The 23,466-nt window shown below is 31.7% G+C and overlaps 1 protein-coding gene across 1 annotated transcript in view; it reads left to right on the plus strand.

Moving 5' to 3' along the window:
* LOC125065356 (alkylglycerol monooxygenase-like) overlaps positions 1 to 21,904 on the plus strand; it is a 43,140-nt gene extending 21,236 nt beyond the window's left edge. The window contains exons 3-10 of the mRNA XM_047672917.1: positions 10,754 to 10,881; positions 11,580 to 11,731; positions 12,041 to 12,144; positions 13,481 to 13,643; positions 17,513 to 17,664; positions 18,846 to 18,980; positions 19,255 to 19,368; positions 21,001 to 21,904. Coding sequence (XP_047528873.1) covers positions 10,754 to 10,881; positions 11,580 to 11,731; positions 12,041 to 12,144; positions 13,481 to 13,643; positions 17,513 to 17,664; positions 18,846 to 18,980; positions 19,255 to 19,368; positions 21,001 to 21,255 — 1,203 coding nt within the window. The 3' untranslated portion in view covers positions 21,256 to 21,904. The remainder of the gene's footprint in view (positions 1 to 10,753; positions 10,882 to 11,579; positions 11,732 to 12,040; positions 12,145 to 13,480; positions 13,644 to 17,512; positions 17,665 to 18,845; positions 18,981 to 19,254; positions 19,369 to 21,000) is intronic.
* Positions 21,905 to 23,466: the final 1,562 nt, after the last annotated feature.

Raw genomic sequence — 23,466 nt, forward strand, 5'->3', positions numbered from 1 at the left:
CTCCCTATTGTTGTCTTACACTATCTTAATGTTCGTGATACGATTGACAAGAATTACCTTTTTTTTTAATTTTACTTGTAGTTTAACGGTTTTTAAGAGGTTCACCTTCATGAGCTAATAGTTTCCTCAAGAATTGGGCTTTCAGAAGCGATAAATAAATTAAAACATTTTAAGGCTGATCGTAACAGAGATTAGCGTATTAAAACAAAAAAAAAAAAAAACAAAATAGTAGCGCTACGACTTCTTACGAGATACGCAACGCAGCGCCACCTACCCGGTTCAATATCAACTCTCCAGACTCCTGAAACACGCACAAAAATATTTATCCGAAAAGAATAATTATTTATATGACAAAAGTGGTTGATACGACTGGCCTTGCGTTTCTTTTCAATTGAATATTTTTGTATACTATTATGACGCTCATGAGCAAACGTAAGGATACAAAATTTACATGACATTTTATTACGCTCTTGCATTCAAGAGACAGATCGCGCAGGCCAAGCTATAATTTTTTTTTGTCGCAATTTGAGCTATATTAACCAAGGTCTGCAACATTTTTTTATTATATATATATATTATATTAATTTTAAGCTCAACACAGCGTTCATTGAAAACTATTTTTTCTTACAATTAATTTATTTTTATTTTAAATGACGTGAATAACACTTTTTTATCTTATTACAATTTGCGAATATACGCGCGATTTTTTTTTAAGCTAATTGTCACAGTTTTTGTCCAGTACATTGGCAATAACAATATTCGGTCAAGTTCGGGTCATATAGATGAAGGGTTCAGTAGCTAAAATGAAATAGTAGTAAGTAGTCTATAGCTAAAATAGTGCGATGACCTATTACACTTTTTTATTGAAAAGTGTATATATAACCATGAAATGGCCCAGTGGTTAAAACACTTGAATCTTAAGCAAAGATTGCAGGTTCAAACCCGACAAGCACTAACTATGTGTCTAATTTATCATGGGATTACGGCGGCTTAAGAAACATCGTGAGGTAACCTGCATTAGTCGGAAAAGTCTGTCTATCATTTGAGCATCGTGGTTTGAACCTTAAGTACCTCAAGGGGCGAGGTGCCTGTTACCATTGGAATATTTACAGGAATATATATAACTTATTATATTTTATTAATAATGTATTGTATAGTACAGCAACATCCCATATTATTGGGTTCAAATCAATTACATTGCGGTTGGTTGACAGAATTTCATTCAGCATATACTGGTTTTCGACGACATCTTAATTCACAAAGTCCGCATGTAAAACCATGATCTTTGTATTAAGCCCATGTATTCTAAGGACTGAGTTACTCCGGCTTTAGTTTAGACGCCATTAACGTCATTTTTAAATTAAAAAATCGCGGATCCCTAAAACTGATCCGGAGTTGGAATCCAAAAGAATTAATGAATAATTAATTTACATTCAATGTGTTTACAGTTTTTTTATTAATATTATTCATGACACGTATGTCAGGAAAACAATAGTGCGCAATTGGCACAGACATGCAGAAAAATATAAAAAAAACTTCTTTAAAAAACTTTTAATGTTATCGTAAATTAAAATTTTATTTTTAATATGTAATACATGTTCATAAAAATGCATTGATAAATAACGTTATTTGTTAACGTTAAAAACAACTGAATGGTTCGTTGAAAGCAATTTAATAACACATTATACATAATCAGTTGGCTCTGAAAAAATACGTTATTTTTTTACTTTTTAATAACGAACGTAAATCGTAGAAATGTTAACGTTGTAACGTTAAAAGTAACAATATGATTCGTTCAAAACGGAATGTCAAATGAGTTTCCATTTATTATCGTTTATAGCACATTTTATTCCTTAGACTTCTGACCTAATTACGATTCACGAACGACACCGGAAGATTAAATGGACCCGATCTTTTCAAATTTAAACGTAACTATAAAACGAATACCATGTTCTAATATATTGGTTGAGAATGAGCTTAATATTAAGTATTCTATCACAATTAAAAAATATTAAAAAAAAAATAGAAGCATGGGGCATATTTTAAGAAATTACAAATATTTCTATTTATCTCTCCAATTAAGGTTGTGTTAGGAATGAGGACGACAATAGCTCGGAATTGAAACTGCGACTTTTTACATCGCTAGGCGCCACAAATCATTGCGCTATTGACACTTAAAAATTTAAATTACCTAGAAATAAACTGACTAGAAATGTCTTAACATCCAAAACCAGCTTAGTGATATTTATAGTACACCTAGGTCAAAATATTCCTCTAAAATATCCGTTATAAAGAGTCTCAAAAAACAATTTTGAATCAGCATATTACGGTATTGAATTAAATTTAAAGCTACTACCGGTTCGGAATGTATGTACCGAAATGAACCGTCAAAAAACTCAATAGTTACTCTTTCCCACATTTCTAATTACTGAGTTTATGTTAATAAAGTACAATTAAATTGAATGACCACATAGAGATCTTGGTAACTCTTCCTTTCGTTAGAAAAAAAATGATATAACGTAAGTCTTGTTTCCATGTAAGAATTATTGTGTGACTATTTGAAATTGGAACAAATTTACTAAGAACATTTCGCAACTGAATCGCTGTTCTAAATTTAAATTAGCCTTTATGTCACATTTGAAAACGATGACACGAATATCTTAGGTCTTCTAAAATTAATTAAATGTATTTCTAATTGCTCTTGACATTGTTTTTATTGGGAACTAGTTTTCTATTGATAGTATTCACATTAAACACGTATGTTGCACAAGGCCTTGCATATAAACGAAGATTATTATAAACGAAAATAGTATTCATGATAATTTAATAAATGTAAATAGGTAAATGAGTTCGTTAGCAGTTATAACATAAGTAGTAGTAAGCTTATAAATGTCCCACGGCTAAAGCCTCCCTTTGAAAAGACTTGGAGTTAATTCCACCACTCTGCAATGCGGGTTCGACACATGTTATGAATTATAAACACGAATTGGCACGTGAAATATTGCTTGCCTTTGAACCATTGGTAACCACTGATCATATTGGCTCATATAAACATCGCGCATACTACTTCCACCCACATGGTATTCTATACTTAAATGGTACCACGAGTTCACCAACACCATCATACCAATATTAAATCAAATCAAGTTTATTCAAGTAAACTTCACAACGAAGCGTTTTTGAATCGTCAATATTAAAATACTACCATCGTTTCGGAAAGCAGCCTCCAGCGAGAAGAAACGGCAAGAAACTCGTATAGTTCTCTTTTCAAATAAACTGATTTAAAATGCTGTTTTTTTACAATAATTAGTGTCTTGTGATGGAAACTGAGCCTAAATCCAGGCGTTTTTTTCTAAAAAGTTCTCTTTTAATGAATAATAAGACTTATTTATTAATTTAGTCTTAATAAACTTTTTAAATTTCGTAATTAGTTAAATACGTCGCCGCTCTTTATATTGTATATGTACGATTAATCTTTTGTATTATTAATTGAGGCCTTGTATCAAAAACTTCAATAATTTCAACAACACATCTATTAATAAACCTAGCCTACCGACCCAACTTCGTTAATTTAAAATAAGTTAATTCGTTTATTTTATTTCTTAATTTATGGATATGGTCAGACTGACCGAATAACATTCAGCCTAGGAATCCCATACAGAAAAATCAATTTATAGACAAACAAAATTTAACAAACAGGTCTGCCTAGATGATCACGACAAAAATTTGTTACAAAAATAAGACGTAAAACGGTTGTTAAACTTGTTTTTTAAAAACTTATTAACGCGCAAAATATAGAAATAGTCCAGAAATATACAGAAAACATGCTCTTATAAAATGTGAATAAAATTTTGAGCCGGAAGATACAAAACACGTTTGAAGCTAATAGTAAAACAAAGGAAATAATAATTGAATAATAGATTAAAATGATTTATATTGACATAATAATTATGATAATTACAAAATATATACAATATAAAAAAAAATAATAAATAAAAAAACTGTAATAATTCTCGAAATGGTGTTTGCAGTTAAATATTCTTTAAGTGTGATAACTGTATTAAATTTTAGTAGATTCACAAGCTAAAATTGCGCTTTGATACATGAGAGAAATAAGATAATAGCCCGAAAATAAATAAATAAATTACAGAGAAAGTAATAATTTAGATTACATTTAAATACTTATAAATAATTAAAGGTGACAATAATTTCCCGTCAGGTAACTAATGTCTCTTTCCCGCTATATGGACAAATATGTCAGCATATTGTGTGTACAGAGTGATTAGTGAATATTTCTGGCCGTGCCAGCGTCTAAGGGCTAAAGAATAAGTCACTTATATCATTTTCTCGCTAGCCGACATATATATATGTTTTTCTTCTTGTATTTATATCTCCAAAGACATTTTAGTGTGCCAGTATATTTTCACTAGGCAGTATAACAATTTAATATAACGATTAAAAAAAAAAATTATGCATACATTTTCGTATCCGACTGTACTCGATTCTTCAATAAACATGACCTAATTGATTTGACTTTTCTGAGTATTAATTAGTACACAATAACTGATGACAGATTGCAATTGTTTTCATTTATTAACTTGACACTTGGCGATGTGTACATGTGTTAACTTTCTGCTTAACAATTCGATTAATTATTTATCGAATTACTGTTGGGTGTTTAATATTTGCTGTATTATTATCATGCATGATTAACAAGCATATATTTTATTGTTAAACTTAAACTTAAATTACAAATATTTTTATAACGTACTTATGTCCGAGCATATAATAACTCCTTGATATAGACGGATGTTTAAATGTATTATATAATTGTTCGAAAGAGGTTTATTTCGAAATAATTATATTTAAAATCCGTAAAGATAGATTCGAAAGATGATCACTTTTGGATATAGACGATGGAACTCTTCAATAAATATCAGCAAATCTAACACGATTGCTGTTATATTATTGTTATATATGAGTATAGGCTATTGAAGTTTTATTTTTGTTATAACTGTTTGACGCTTCCGAAAACAATAAGGTTATGATGGATCAGAAGAAAACTTATCTTTTCTCAGCTATAAACAATAAAAGATAGTTTGAAAAAAAAACAAAACATTTTAATTATATTTGTTATCTAAAATTCATACAAATATTTTATACTTAAAATTATAACTAAGACACATGATGAAAAGCAATTAAACAAATGTGAGTAAAACAAGAAAACATTATCTGGCATCAAACATTCACATGTGTGCGTGGTAATCGTTAAAAATAGAATAAAAATGATTGATTACCAACAAGATATACTATGATTGATTGGTGTATAACGTCTGTATACACTCCATCTTCATTCCTTAGCTACAATGTTTGCTCTAAGCATTCTATAAATGAACCATTCGCAGTAAGTTCCGCCAATCGTCTAGAAGATAACTATTTTGAATTTAGAATTAAGGGAACATTTCATTCATTACACTACGACGTCCATCCTTTTTACTATTTTCTATACTTATATGTACATTTTACATATATAAATATCTCTGTATCATTTATTAACAAGGTATTACCTGACGTGAATTGTAATGCATATAAATTTGATTGTGAATATATTCAATACGTAACTCTCTCGCTACCTATTGTACATTGATAGAACTGGACAAAATCTTTAGGCAAAGGAGTCTGCCCACTACAACTTGTCATACCATGATCGTGCTATGAAAGTATAAAGTATAGAAATAAGCGTCATACTTATAGCCCACTAGACCGTATAAACAGCGTATCATACCCGAGTATTACAATTTTACAAGCACTTTTGAATCGTCATTTAACAGACCATATTAAGTGAAGCGACCACCGGTTCGGAATTCAGATTCTACCGAGAAGAATCGGCAAGAAACTCAGTAGTTACTCTATTTCAACATCTAGAAATACAACGTCATGATAGTTAAATACAATTATTTTTTAGCATTTTTATCATTTTATCATTAGCAGCCTGTAATTTTCCCACAGCTGGGCTAAAGGCCTCCAAGACCTTAAATACAATTATATATGTATGTAATATATCCTGCCATGAACAAGTATATTGACCACAGTATCAGCGTATAATATACGTGTCAACACATATCTTTATAGTTCCTTTTCTTCAAGTTGCAGTAGTTCATTCGTGTTTTCACATGACAGACGCATAAGGAAGCGTGAATACTTTTTTTTATATTAATAAGCGGTTATATCCCGTACATTGCACGGAGCACCGGTAAATATTCTTGCCGGCAAGTGTTGCCGCTCCGTGTAGGGCTCGCAGTTGGTGACGGAGCGTAGGTACGCATAGTTTTATATTTCCCAATTGTTAGAGTATTGTGTTTCCGACACGTTCCTAGCACGGTCATGGTATGACACGGTGTAGTGGGCAGACCCTTTAAATGTATATAGAAACGACAATTACTGTATAAAATTTTAACTCAATCGGATGAATGATATTTAAATGCATAGAACACGAATAAGATTATATTTTGTATGGAATATTAATCAAATAATACGTGAAGTGATTTTATTAATAGTATTTCTAAAAATAGAACAAACACAGCGTTGAACTTAAAACCTCTGTACATAGAAATATATAGGAATTCAGTCTACAAATACAACAATGTTGTAGTTATTATGAATAAATAATATCAGCTTTATATAACACATGGAAAATTGTTATTATATCGAAATAATAAGAGACAATGAAAACTGATAACCCTTTGTTATAGACGTATCATCCACGCGTATTTACTTTTATCTTATCTGTAATAATAAAATTATAATACAGCCCTGTTATTCCATACAAAGAAAAGTGTCTTTTTAAAATAAAATAACACAGTTTTGACGCAAAAAAGGTTTTATTTTCTAACACATACACGCATACAAGTGCACGCTTCAATAATTTTTTTTTTGGTTTGTCTTAACCTCTCTCTCTTTTTTGAATTAACGAATACATATTCCAAATTCAATTTAAGCACACTCACACACTCACACTACATGTAATTCATAATACTAGTGTGAGTACTCGAAATTCAACCATAATCATAATTAGGAAAAAAAAACAAATTTGGATTTGTAAATCGAACTGATGTTCATATTAAGCAAAAATAAATTAAAATCGGTTGACAAACAGTGGAGAAAGATGGCTGCGAACTTTTGTCTTTGTCTATTGAAACACATATTTAGTCTCAGGCTTGAATGAAAAATGGTCGAGCATGTAAGATTCGTCGATATCGTGTTCCGAAAAGGCAATATATCAGTTCGCAAATATGTACTTATTTAAGCCCGAATAACTTACAACCAAATTTGAACTACAATCCACCTTTGATCTAATCCTAAAAGGATACTATTTTCGACAAGGCCCTGCTATATTTATATTTGTTTAAAAGACGTTTTCAATGAAATAAATATAAATTACATTCAACCTTTTCTGTTCGAACCTCATTCTTCCTCATTAGGATAATGCGGATATAATTATGTTGAAACTGCTTTGTGTCTTAGAATTAGATCTGGACGTCTTCCGTTATATTATTTTGGTCATCTATTAGGCCCCCTATCTGAGATGTGGGAATGTAATAACATTTTATCAGTACCAGGACCTAATTAACAAAACAAAATTGTAAAGTCACTGATTCTATTAGAATAAAGGAAAAAAAGGTGTATAATATATAATTTCAATAGAAATTAAAAAAAATATTATTAATTATGGCGACGAACCGAGATGCCCTAGTGGTTAGAAAACCTGAATTATAACCAGTGGTTCAAAACTCGAGCCAGAATTTTAATTTTCGTGTACTTAATTTGTGTTTATAATTTATCTCGTGCTCCGCGGTGAAGGAACACATTGTGTAATAGCATGTTTTGGATGAAATTAAGAAGAGGACTTAGCCCAGCTCTGGGTCATTGGGCAGTTACTTTTTTAATTATCATTTTTTTTATTTCTACTCTGCAAGTGTCTATGGGTGATTTGATCGCTTAGATTTCATATAGTATTCGATAAAAATTTTAAATCTAGTGATTTATTTATTTCATTAAATAATATCAGATTTCATCCAACGCATAATTAGATACTGATAAAGTTTATTATTTAACATTAATTTATTTAGTGATTCTAATACAAGAAACAAAAACAATTTATAAATTTAAATAAAATCGATTAAGTTCCATTAAACAGCCAATCAGATTCCAGTATTACTTTACCAATTGCATCTCATTTAGTCTTATAAATAGCTTCGTCGGGTTCATCAACGTCAGTTCTCGTTCAGCTCAGGTTACAGCGGTTTAAACACACCACAACAGAAACTCGACGCTTTGACGACAGTTTATATAAATTATGTGTTCTTACGACCTCATTATAGTAAATTACTTTATCGTATCAACTTTATAATTAATATTAAAAATTCAAACGAGATTAATAAACGCGGGAACGATGAGATAAAAGTAAATGAATAAATACAGTAATAGACAATTTACGAACAAAATAAATCAATTTGACGAAATGTTAACTTCTTCTTAATCTATACTAATAATATAAGCGCGAAAGTAACTCTGTCTGTCTGTTTGTTTTTTTACGTTTACGGCCGAATTTGATGACATCATCAAGCATGTTTGAACAAACCAAGCCTCAAGAATGGGCATAGGCTAGAGGCCTTTTAGGTCTAAAAAGTTCCAAAACGTAAACGAAGCCGCGGGCGACGACTAGAACGTAATTATATTTGTCATCTGTCCTACATAACATAACATAACATACATAAGCAGCCCGTAAATGTCCCACTGCTGGGATAAAGGCCTCCTCTCCCTTTGAGGAGAAGGTTTGGAGCATATTCCACCACGCTGCTCAAATGCGGGTTGGCGGAATACACATGTGGCTGAATTTCGTTGAAATTAGACACATGCAGGTTTCCTCACGATGTTTTCCTTCACCGCCGAGCACGAGATGAATTATAAACACAAATTAAGCACATGAAATTTCAGTGGTTCCTGCCTGGGTTTGAACCCGAAATCATCGGTTAAGATGCACGCGTTCTAACCACTGGGCCATCTCGGCTGTCATCTGTCCTAAGCTATCCTAAAGTTTTCATGCGATTGTGATGAAATTTGATTGTGATAGTTGATCTTCGTACGCCCGAAAAGGTTCCAAGCACAAAAAATAAAATTTTTGTTTGTATTGTCCGTCAATGCAAACGTCCCTTATTTGACTGGTATCTAGTTAGAAATAAAATGGTATCTTCGATTATAAACAATTGAATTATAATTTAAATCATCCTCAATCCTAAAAATATCCACATTACGCTAACATCTACGTATTTACCTAAGCTCACAGATAAAACAATGTTTATACCATTCGCTACACAAATACTATGATAAGATCCTAAACCCAGCCGTAGTTAACATTAGAAGCACATATTATTACATGAAATGAAAATACAAATCAAATAGGCCTTTATAAACTGTGAGTAACATAATAATGTAAGATTAAATTAATTATAAACCTACTAAAGGTTCAAAACATACAAAGAAAAACCGTCAAGGATATAACATAGATATACATGTATACATAGAGGTATGTATATTACCTAATAACTGGAATACATATCATCGATTCTGTTATGTATTATCAATGTTATTATGTGTTATATGATCACAAATAACGGCACTTCATGTTAAGTCCTAAGCAACGGAAGATAATACAAAAAACACCAAACACAAGTAGTATTCCCTGGCAGTCAATTGAAACCACGATAATTTCAATATCATCCTACTATACTTTTATAATGCTCAGAGGAGCAGCGGATAAAGTCTTTCAAAAAATAATAAAAAATGTGATCTTCATTGAACGATTGGCAGGGTCGCAACAGGGTAGATTTAGGAAAGGGCATCCTGGGGGACATGAAAAGTCAGTGCTTGACGGATTTGTACTTACGTTTTTCGAAAAAATCATATTAACAAAATAGAAAAATTAAGTAGGAAGATATGTTTGCTTGTATCACGGATATTGAAATTCAATCGTTAGTTATAAAAGTTATGACGTATCGGAATGCCTCTTTAATATATAATTTAAAACCGGTATGATAGAAATTAATTTGAAAATAATAATAAAGGACACTCCCCTGACGACCTCCATGGTCGAGTATTGTGTACACCGGTTTTCACGGTACGCCACTCCGAGATCCAGGTTCGATTCCCGGCCGAGTCTATGTACAAAAAGTTCATTAGTTTTCTATGTTGTCTTGGGTCTGGATGTTTGTGGTACCGAAGTTACATCTGATTTTCCATAACACAAGTGCTTTTGCTTCTTACATTGGGATCAGAGTAATGTATGTGATGTTGTCCAATATTTATTCATTTTATTTATTTCCCCTGTTGCCTCAGGGTCTCCGGGACTCTAAATCCAACCCTTCGCAGCAGAAGTGAAACATCGTAATCGATACTTCTTGTAAGAGGTTATCATTATTATTAAACAAATCGAAAATTAATAAAACTATAGTCTCGTTAGTAATTAAATAATCTTATTAATATAATAACATATATCCAAAAACTATATAATATACTCACCGGGCACATAAACGACATCGGAGAGCGAGCGTAACGGCTTAAGACAGCGACATCACGTTTGCCGTCACGGCATAAGTCAAATTAATTGAATATCTCGAATTTAAGAAAATTAAGGACAATATCGTGTTTGAAATATTTATACACGCCTAATAATTATTATTTCTTATTGTTTCAGTCGTATCCATACTTCCTTATATTTATGATAATAGAACATATAGTACTGAGGCTTGAAGGGAAGAAAGGCATCCGTCTCAACGACGGCATAACCAGCATATCACATGGTATTATTCAAGAATGTGGAAGGTGAGAACTGATAACTATTTATTTTAGTAAAGCTAAAAACATTCCTTTACACCAGAAACCTGGTACATCTTCCTTATCTTTAATTTTTCCTTCCAAGTATAAATCTCATTAGTGTACTATAAAATGTAGCTTGTTTAGATTCAATTGGAACTTGATTGGTACAACACTAATATTTTCGGATTTCTACCTACTGGTACATGGTATTTTGGTATAGCGAAATTTACCATACTTAATATTGCATGATAAATTTATAATTTATTTGTACTATTATCCTTTCCTTTAATCCGTGAGAGTGATTTCGTGAAAAGCGATATTTGATTTGCCCAGAATTAGCCGTGATATGTTAGAAAGCCATATACCGAAAATATATATTATTAATAATTATTAGTCAAGCTTATAATAATCAAACTTGTTGCCATCTCCACGTTACACAACTTCAACTGATCTAAGGCTTGCTCGCTGTAGTAAACGAAATAGGTATTATTTCCGATCTGAACTTTCAAGGTCACGGGTTCGAACTAAACGTGACCATAAACGTGATCGTATAACTGCAATTTTATCTATCTTGTGTTATTTATAAAAAGCCTTTTTCTGTTATGAGTATCGAATTGAATGTTCTACTAATAAAAACCGAAATAGATTAACAATTAAATAATGTACGATATTTGTAATTAAATTTACGTTATTATTTGTTTTAGGTTAATATGGCGAGGAGCAGAGTCATATTTGTACACCTGGATATACTCAAACTTCCGACTTATTGAACTACCCTGGGATAATACTCTGACTTGGTACGCGGCGGCATTAGGCGTCGACTTCTGCTATTATTGGATGCACAGAGCATGCCACGGTGAGATTTAATTTATTAACATATTATTAATGTATGCTATTATTACAATATATTTTCTATTGGAGAGAAGAGGGGAGGCTTATTTGATTCCACATATTAAAATGTGATGGAAATTCATCCCGATAGGTAGAATATTAACACAATTACTTGGTTTCAGGCCTTGTTCTGGCATATTCTGACGCGAAATTATTATTATATATGATAATAAATTCGGAACATTCAAACCTGTCCAATAATTCATAATTTTTTTTTATTTTGGTTATTTACAACAACGTAATATGAACTAGTGTTAACTTTTTTTTTTTATAGAGGTTCACATCCTGTGGGCTCAGCATCAAGTACATCATACGTCTGAAGATTTTAACATGGGCGTTGGCATACGTCAGTCAGTTCTTCAAGGATGGTGTGGATTTGTAAGTACTAATATTATGAGGGCGGTCCTTCGCCTGTTACCTATAATGTGACAATCTAAGACTCGAATTTGAGCATTCGCCTGCAATCAATTCAATTCAATGCAATCAATTCACCGGTAACCGAGAAGCTATCTGGAAACCGGCTGTCTTGGTATGGGCATGTTATGCGGAGGAATGAGGACCATGTTGTGAGAAAGGTTTTGAGTATGGATGTGGATGGATATAGAGGTAGGGGACGACCCAAGAAACTGGATGGATTGTGTGAAAGACGATATGGTTAGAAAGAATGTTACTTGTAAGATGACGTCTGACAGAGAAGTATGGAAGAAGAAGACATGCTGCGTCGACCCCAAGTAAAATTGGGATAAGGGCAGGAGGATGATGATGCCTGCAATCAATTCAATTAATCTTTATAATATCAGACACACTTGTGCTGATCACTGTTATATAAATAAGGTTTTTTTTTTTCAATATTATAAATTCGGTACTTGGTTATCAAAGTATTGTATAGATCTATTCACTCGAATGCTAACGCCACCTTAAACTTTAGGCGTTTTAATAAAACAAACTTAACAAATATATCTTATCAAATTTGAATTAATTGACTGTTTTTCCTCATAGTCGACTCATGAAGGCTTAGACATCTTGATATTATCAGTGTCACTAACACCTACGAATGCACGTCGATAGTAATTTAGTAAAGGACGCGTCTTAATGAGTGAATATATCTATCTGCTAACAGATACCTATCTAAATGTTGTTGCGAATCTTTTGTTAGTATTCCGAATAACATAGGTTTGAATACTTCTCTGTTTTTTGACATTCCAAATTTGAATGTATTTATTCATTGTTTTTGTGGAATACGTGTGTTTTTTGTACCAGTATTTTTGAAACTTTTATAAAACCTCATTACGTAGATAGTAGAATGATAAAATGTTGTCTTTTTTTACGTAGGACGTATTTATTTAAGTTTTTTCTTAAAGTTTATTGTAAAAAGGATTGTTTGAATATAAATGGAAATCTTAATATTACAGTTGGATAGGTTAAAAATAATCTTAAAGAAATAAAAAGTTAAGAAAAACATTTAATATTTAAGAATACTCAGTTCGTTTAAATATCGTTTCTAAGTATCATAACCTCGACAAAATTATATTTATAGCTTTATTATCATCTTAGCTTATCTTAGCATCTTAAGGAAAATGTAAAATTTGCATTTCTCATACAATTCACTATTAGTTAAATACCTTCATTGCTAAACTACTACTGAATACGTTCATAAATACATTATTAAGAATATTAAATAAGGATTAATTGATGATTCATTATTTTCCAACAGATATTCTACCTTCCATTAGCACTGGCGATACCACCCGCTCAGTTCATAATGCACCACCAGTTCAGTTATCTGTACATGTTCTGGATCCACACGGAAGCTATCAAGAGCTTGGGACCCTTGGAGTATATCCTGAACACACCCAGCCATCATAGAGTCCACCATGGTGAGTATTCAAACTTGCGTAATTCGTTTTTTTTATTTTATTTCATATTGACAGACGGACTAGTAAATGGGCCATCTTATAGTGAGTACGCGGTCCATAGACAAGCAATGTAAAAAATAATAACTTTATATCGCCAATGAGCAGCCTGTTTAAAATGTTGATTTTAAGTACCGTCTGGGTACTCACTCATCGAAAATTCTACCGCCAAGAAGCAAGAGTTAATAATTTTGTGTTCCGGTTTTAAGGGTGAGTGACCTACCTAGTTTAACTACAGACACAAGGGACGTAACATCTTTGTTCCCAAGGTTGCTGGCACATTGTCAATGTAAGGTGTAGTTCAAAATTGTTTTGAGTGGTACACCAAGCAATTTTATATTAAAAACATGTATTTATTTTGCTAACGGTGAAAAAAAAAAAGTTTTAAAATAATCCTCTTTTTAAGATTTTGTTACCTAAATAATAAACGAATACTAAAAAAAAACAATACAAAAAATATTTTCTAATTTAGCTTTGAAAAAAATGGCGAAGGTGCATTCCATAGTTCATATAACTTTATTCAAAATAAATGAAAAAGAAACGGAGCTCGAATTGCTAGAAACAAATCATCACGAGTCGCGACTGCTGCAATTCAAATACAAAACAGCATTTCACTCTTTAATAAAACAACGTTCATTTTCAAATACTTAATCGTTTTATTGTTATTTAAAAATAGAACAACGGTAAGAACCAAAGAAATAAATTTCCTTAAAAATATAATAACTATAACAACCTTGCACCGAAATATATTTTTAAAATCACTTATAGAACACATGACTGCCTCGTTAGCTTACGTATGAGATAAGACTCAAAATGCTCAGAAAATTCCGACACTTAAGCTCTTTCCGTCGTGTTCTATTCGCTGTCCCTTCGGATACTGAACGTTAAGTAGGAATATATTTCCACGTGCTGAAGAAAACCACTCCTAAATCTAATCACTGGAATATTCGACACTTATTTTTCGTCACTGTCATTTCAGCTTGTTAATTTATTGGTATATCAGTTATGCAAAAGAACTCGATAGACCAATTAATTTATAGAATGACTAGCAGACCCGGCCAGGCGACTGCGGCTTCGTTATACGTTGAATACAATATAATTCAATACATAACGTAGCCATAATATTAATGTTTAGCCAAAACCCTTCAATGAATCACGCTGTATAATGGTACAAATTTCACGTCAATACTCAGTGGTTTTTGCGTGAAGCGCGTACTTGATTAATTACTTGATAATAAGGTATCATCTTAATGTTCTTAAATTTATTTGTATATGCATATTTGTTTTAATAGTTCGTATTTTTAAATGACCCTGATTAAGTATTTATTGCTATTATTATTTCCTTTATAAATCCCTTAATAATAATTCGAAATTTAAATGTATCTCCAACGTAAACCGACTGGTACGGAAAGGTTGCTATAAAATAATAGTTATCTTGCAATAAAAATAATATGAATAAAATCACCAACAAAAAGTATTCACAACTTCAAATCTATATATAAAAGTATCTAAATGTTAAAATAATGATCTTATATAAATGCTAACACTTAACTTAACATTATATACCGTACTATATATACCGTAACTTAACATTACCGTTATTGAAAAACGTCGCGTGTAAAATTGATTTCAATTTAAAAATAGGAAAAGTAGTCGTTACCTCTTCTATTTACTTGTATATTATATGTTATAAATGTTCTACATTATATTAGGTACCATAGACACTGCAGATCGTTAATATTAATATCGAACTGATAAATCTTAGAAAGTAATCACTTGAAATTCTCTCCTGTAAAATATATGTAGTTCGACATACGACCTTTTGTATACTAAGTATACATATTTGGCATGCAGGTTATTTTATTAATAATATTTATCATAGCACAATCAGCTGTTTCCCGATGTACTAAATATTTACAGCCCCATACGTTACAGTCAGCTACTTATTTATGGTATCGAAAATACATTGTAATGCAAATCAGACTCTATTGGACTCAGTTATTTGTACCCACGTAGTGCTTATATCATTATCATATAAAATAGTGGAATTTGATACAGTAAACTATTATGTAACTGAGATTTTACTTGGTCACGTGTTCCCTAACTTTTCACAGTCAAAAACTCGTCTCATGCCCGATATCATAGACAAGGTCATGCAACAATTAAAAGTCAGAAGAAATTATCTTGTATACGTTGAGAGAAATTATGGTGTAATGGCATAATTTTTGAGATGAGTTGAGTCGAAAGCAAAGATACAGTTACAGCCAGTAAATGTCTCATTCCGCGTTAAAAACTCCTCTCCTCTTGAAGAGAAGGTTTTCAACTTCATTCCATGACGCTACTGTATTGCTTTTTACAGAATTCTGTAGCACAGCTCCTGTATGCGGGTTAACGAAGCCGTGATTTAATGTTGTTACAACACCAGTGTTATATATGTTTATGTACAATGGCTGAGTTTTCATATACTTAATAAATATTTACACTTCGTCTCGTCTCGCTTTCGATATTGACTTATATTTAAATTTTAATCGAAACCAAAGGATATTTATAGAAATTAAATAGATGATAAAGATACACCTGAAGTCACATTTGTAATACTATCATCCTAATAGATATCTTTACAAAAAAGGTTAAGATGTTCAGAAATACCTCATATCATATTTTCCTACCGAACAACTTTTACACTTACAGTTTAATTTAATGGTTTTCATTATTCCGTATTTGCAGTAATAAAAATTTAATTTGTTTCTGACAATTATTTTGCTCAAAAGAAGCTAATTAATTTATTAACTTGCTAACCTCGACGAAGTATGGAAAAATACAGTGTGGTTTTCTTTTGGAACTACGTTTCATTACTGGGTTTGCCGAAGCAGTTCATATTTGAACGAATAGTTTGAAAGTTATTCTTGTAAAATAATTTCCAAAATTACAGCAGTGAATCTATTCTTTCTACGTTAAATTATCAGTCGTGTGCGTGACACAACTTCGAGTAAAACAGTAAAAAAAAATCAAATTATATTATATTTATTGTTTTTTTTTTTAAATTAATAATTAAATTATTTAAAGTGAAGGGATGCGTTTCGAGAGAATTTTTAGTTTTATCTATATACGAATTATTAATTGCACAGAACTTAACATTAGCGGCCTGTTAATTTCCCACTACTAGGCTAAGGCCTCCTCTCCCGTTGAGGAGAAAGTTTGGAGCATATTCCGCAACGCTGCTCCAATGCGGGTTATTGGAATACTGTGGCAGAATATTAAGAAAAAAAAATCAGTTGGAAAAAGAACTTTATTAACATTATGTATCCTACATATACAACCTTAAACATCTATACTATGTATGGATGTGTTCTGGTTAAATGTTCAATTTCCTTAATCTACTTTTTTAAATGAAATATTGATAGTATAAAATATAAAAGTAACTAAATTTAAAAATCATAGTAAGAATTTAAACAAATCTATTTTACACCGGGAATAAGCCGATTCCCGTGACTGCAGTGAGGTAATACAATTTATCAATAGTGTTAAGCGCTGTCTAAATATACAGTAGAGTGCGGTTCGTAAATGTTCCAGAATGTGTCAAAGCTATTTTCCTTAACTAGAATGTAAATATATCATCATCATCAGATTAATCTATGAAAGAGAGAAGAAAAATCATAATAAAAGCCGAAAAATTGATAAACGACACAACAGCTTAAAGTCACATAAAGTGGTTTTAATACAAATTGAAAAAATATTTATTAATAAATATTTGGTGTAGTTGAGTACACCCACACAAATACACCAAATATTTACTATGCTCTGATTTTCATTGCCATTTTTTTTTGTTTTAGGTAGCAACAAATACTGCCTTGACGTGAACTACGGTGGAGTCCTGATTGTTTGGGACAGGCTATTCGGAACTTTCAGGCCCGAGAACGACAAAATTGAAATCGTATATGGACTTATATACAACCAGCCCTCTTTCAACCCAATGTATTTACAAGTACGTACAACTTTGATACTTATTTATAAAAGAATAAAGCTCAAAATTGGTATTCCGATATAAAGAATAATTTTGGTGTATTATTCATGATTTAATGTAGGACTTTTTCTTGCTCGTACGTCAAATGAAATTAAAACGTTATATGGGTTTCAAAACGTTCGAACATAAAACATGCTAATGGCACCCGCTTGGCACGATTGGCTTGACATACATATTTTGTAACGTATTCCACGCTTCAATCGCAGAGCGTTCAGTGTACTTAGGTTATAGGACTTTGTGCAAGCCCTTCTGGGTAGGTACCACCAACTCATAAGTAAATACAGACACAAAGAAAATAACACCTTAGTTCCAAAGGTTGGTGGCGCATTATGTATGATTAATATTTTTACAGCGCCATTCTCTTTTTGCGGTGGTGACCACTTACCATCAGGTGGCGCATTTGCTCGTCCGCCTACCAATAATATAAAAAAAGAAATAAAAAAAAAAATAGAACAGTTACTCTTTTACAATTAAACGTAATATAACTACAAGGACGCTTACAAAATGTCCTGTCATCTTCTTGTGAATTTCGAATTACTAATGACCGAAAGAGACAAATATATGTGTAACGATTGCTGTAACGCCACTATTCACACCATTGACATAGTCCATTTATTAAATTGATAAAATGTATATCATTTTTAAAGAGAAATTTATACGAGGTGATTTTTGAAGTAATATAATTGATGAAAAAAATATATAGACTCTCGAATTTGTCGTAAAATACTTCTGATTGTTATTGTTATGATATGTCTGATATATATATATATATATAAAATAATTAGAGGAAAGGACCCGTTCTCATTGTTTTTTTTTTTAATATGCGTGACACGCAAGAACCTTTTTGAAGATCAAACATATTTAAGCGACGAAGCGCATCATCGCGGCACGATCGCTTTCACTTGACGTGAAGTTCATTCGACCCTTTATAACTATTAATTTGCGTTAATAATAATTAATCTACTCGTCGACGAAAGAAAATATCTCAATTTAAATCAGCAAGCGTTTCCTCACGACATGACGCTTACAAGTTTCGGACATTTGCTGTGTCTAATATAAAAAATATATCTAAAGCCGTATGCCCCAAGAGAGTTAAGTAAGTTTTATAAATATCTTTACAATATGATAATCATTTTCTACAGATATTCTACACGGGTTATGTGGTCGAGAAGTTCCGTCGATTAGAGACGTGGGGGGATAAGATTAAGGCCATTGTCTGGGGTCCGAGCTGGGAACCGGGCACCCCGAGGCTTGGAGACGAAGATATGAAACTTGATGTAAGTATTACAACTTTCATTATCTCTAATACTACCAAAAGAAAAAAGTCTTACGTATTTTTGATAGTTATCGTTTTTTTTTTTTTTATTTTGACATTACTAAAAAGATCTAAAACAATATAGCTAAATATGACACCGAGGCTGAATAAAATTAAATCAGTGCTCATTCGTTTTGTAAAAAAAAACTATTCCGTCTTTTTTTTAATCTATTGATAATCTCTTATGAAACTTGTTTATTTATAGATGATTTATATTTGAAATTTAATAATTTTAGATCGAGTTAAGGGAGAAATACGACGTATTTCTACCAGCCTGGTGTAATTTCTACATCGTCTTGCATTACGCTGTGGTTTTGTACGGCTTCTTCGAATTGACTTCCAAGTATATGGTAAGTTGAAAACCGTTTTATTTCAAGATTATGAACAACATTCGTATAAAAATATATTTTGATCAAGGGGGCTCTTATAAGCACTTTTGGATCATTTTTCAGGGTTAATTTAAATAAGTTCTTTAATTTTCCGATCGTAAGGCAAAGGTTCTGGCTTAAGGACGAGTGAGAATGTATAATTACGGACACAAGAGTAGTCATAGTTAGATAAAGTGGTTTTTATTTCTTACGCAGTCACTGTTTATGGCTGCAGGTTACCATTAAGCATCAAGTAAAATGTTTCGTCATCTTTTTTTTTTTGAAAGGGTATGATAGATACGGACAAATGGGTCAGCTGATGGAATGTCATCGCCATCATAGACATTTCCACCTGACATCTCCAATGCGTCACCTACTTTAGGAAATAAGTTGTTGTATCCTTTGACTGTGGTTTGACTGGCTCACTCACCCTTCAAACCGCAACACAACAATGCAAATTAATGCTGCTTCGCGGCAGAATATATGGTGGTCCCTAAGGCCAAGTTAAACTAAATACAGCGTGTATTATTCGGAGAGGTAGATACTGAATACTCAGATAAATCAAAACATTGAATATTAATATTAACTAAAAAACTGGTCGTTTTGCAGTTACGAAAATTTGTATTCTGTTTTGATTTTGTATTTACTTTTATTGCTTCATTATAAAGCTCAGCGCACTCCATCTAGTTTTTGTTGTATAATTTCAGACCGACCATTAATGGTTACTCTAGAAATCGATTCGTCTTCCATGATACAATATTGTAATGATTGTCTCCAGGGAGACACATTCCAAATAGAATTCATCGGCTAGAATAAAATATAATGCCACTCGAATTCAGTATTAGGAGCCAGGAGTTTCGAAATAGGACAGACAGTTTTAGATTTTATTTATTATTACCCACACAAATAAAGGTTACGCAGTACAGACATCATTTAAAGAGCAAGACGAAAAGCTTCTATTAAATTTAGTAAATTTATATGATGAAACGATTTAAGTACAGTTCAATGAACAATTTGAGTTTGTTCGTTTCGTTCGGGATTTGAGGTAATTAAAACTTCGTTGAAAAATTTTATTCGAATTCATATCATATAACTTTTAATTATAGTACTTAGTACTAAAATCAAAATTATAATTTAATTATACTATATTCTCGAAGCTATCTGGAAACCGGCTGTCTTGGTATAGGCATGTTATGCGGAGGAATGAGGACCATGTTGTGAGAAAGGTTTTGAGTATGGATGTGGATGGATATAGAGGTAGGGGACGACCCAAGAAACGATGTATGGATTGTGTGAAAGACGATATGGTTAGAAAGAATGTTACTTGTGAGATGACGTCTGACAGAGAAGTAAAGAAGAAGAAGACATGCTGCGCCGACCCCAAGTAAAATTGGGATAAGGGCAGGAGGATGAGGATGATGATGATATTCTATTTATAACCTGAGCCCTAAATTTTTTTTTTTTAATATTGACAATCAAAATTGATATTTGATATATATTCGTAGAAACGTAAACATATTTTCTAGAAATTGCGACAAACATAAAATTGTTACTAATATGAAACATTCTAAACACTTTTGCAACAGGATTTTGATTTTTTTTACTTGTTCACAGGGCATGACGCCATTATCGGTGATAATCTTCGTTCTCTACGTAATAGCATCCCTTACGATAATAGGGATGGTATTAGACAATTCAAAATACGCACCTATGTTGGAAGTACTGAGATGTTCAGCGTTGGCCTTCCTCACTAGGAGTATAGCCACGAGCCCGGCCATCACGGCTCTTCAAGTATTCTACGTAACATCGGCTATGTTCTGGTGTTTGCATACGTTGAAACTTCTCGAAATCAAGAAGAAAGTTGACTAGTTTATAATCATGAAACCAAAAGACAATTGATATTTAACGCTTTGAAGAATATGCTTTTTTTAAAGACCTTTTGATTTATTAAATGATTAGATCTTGAATGTAATTGCATTTAGAATTCCTTAGTATATTAATTCTGAATGGTAACAAGGATTTACATATTTTTTTTTGTATAAATAAAACAAGTCTAACAGTTTGTATTTAACAATTTTAAAATTCTGAAAATCATCCATCATTAGTATTAATTATAAATAAATAAAAAAATACTTTTTGTAATTTTAATGTATCAAGATTGTTCGAATCGAATTAAAAAAAAAAAACTATTCTTTGAAATTCTTATTTATTGAAGGACTACAGTAAACATTAGTTGTATTATTATTCTCACGTGCCAAATGTTTAAAAAACAAATAAGTGTAATTTTATAAAATAATCCTATTTATAAGTTACTGCCAAATATGTACATAATTAGGTCTAATATATAAATAAATGATAACGTTTAAATAACTAGTCGAATATTTCGTTTCTTATCATTGCACTATGTAGACTTCGTTGTTTTACGTGTGTTTTTCATTAATAGTAATAGTTATGATTGTAGCATTTGAAAAAAATAATTTTTGATTGGTTAAATATTGTTTTCATATCATTGTGTTATTTAAGCGTCGAATTAATTGATTTGTATAATTTTTAGTAAGAAAATAAATAATGTGAAATAAGACTTTTTTTTTTATTTATAAGCACTTTTGAATTATCATTTAGCCAACTATTTTAAGTAAAGCTACCACCGGTTCGGAATGTAGATACCACCGAGAAGGACCGACTACAAACTCAGTAGTTACTCTTTTTCAACATCTAAAAATGCAGTCATGTTAGTTAAATACAGTTATATAATATGTACGTTATGTTTCCTGCCTGGAAGTCAACAAGCATTAACTCCACGCTTTTTTATCATATATATAATCTTATATCGAATAATATATTTATTATTATCGAATATTCATTAACAATGGATTTTTTACAAATGATTTGAATTTATGAAACGGCAATGTTAAAAGTTAAAAATCGATCGTCCAAACGGGAATATCACAATACTAAATATTTCAGTTTTTCGGTAGAATATCTCATGAATGAATACCTGAAGTACCTGAATAGGCAGTATACCACAAAGCTCTACCGCTAAGCATGATCACAGAGACCATTCTCGATGGAAATTAACCAACTTCGAATTAGATATACTCGTAATAACGCTTAAGTGTATGCGCAATGCTTTTGGTGCAATGGGATGGCTATCCAACTTAACCGGAGAGGGTTCAGGAGCAAACCAACGGCCCAACGTGTTTTACATAAGTACACCTAATTTAACATTCAAAGATAAAACATTTTCTACCAGTGACAACGTAAAATTTAAGTAAAATAAAAGCTTCTATCATAATGTGTTAAAGGAAAATGTCTCGTGCTGTACATTTCATAACTAAAATGAATAAGTTTCGCTAAATGCAAACACAAATGTGTTTGTAAGTATATAAGCCATCATTGCAATTGTAAATGGCATATTTTGATGAATAATCCGATCTATAGTAGTATCTCAGTAATTACTGTAATATTGTAAGTAATTTTCACCAAACAAGTCGATACAGTTAATACACGAAGAAAAGCTAAGTTATTATTTATTTATTTAATCTAATCGTAAACAAAACCTACTAATACTAAGATATTCGCCAGTTCTTTTAGCTTAAATCCACATTCCGAACTGGTTGTAGTTTTACTTCAAACTCTTAGACTGAAATGCCGATTCAAATGTTTTTAATACAGCCTGCTTAAATAAAGTATGCTTTGACTATATCTCTCGAGATTGCATTAAGTTATAAGCAGGCGCTGTAAATAAAATGTCACAGCAACCAACACACAGATCAATTGCACTTCTGGGCGTACAATTGGGTGCATAAACTTACGTACACGCTTTTTTCCTTCAAGGTCATAAACCACTAAACCGTAATCTGACACAACAGGAAAGAGTTCTGGTTTTTATGTTAAAAGAACTGTCAAGTTTTAATTGCAAAATTGATATTTCAAATACAGAACTTTTGTTTCGAGGTATATTACTTGAAGGATATTTATGCCATACTTATTTGAAGAGAGTATACAGGAAATAGCGAGTGCCTATGTGAAAATGATGCCAGTGTCTCTTCCATTACATTACATTACATCGGTATAAGC

Source organism: Vanessa atalanta, chromosome 7 (genome assembly GCF_905147765.1).
Source record: "Vanessa atalanta chromosome 7, ilVanAtal1.2, whole genome shotgun sequence".
Lineage (NCBI taxonomy): Eukaryota > Metazoa > Arthropoda > Insecta > Lepidoptera > Nymphalidae > Vanessa > Vanessa atalanta.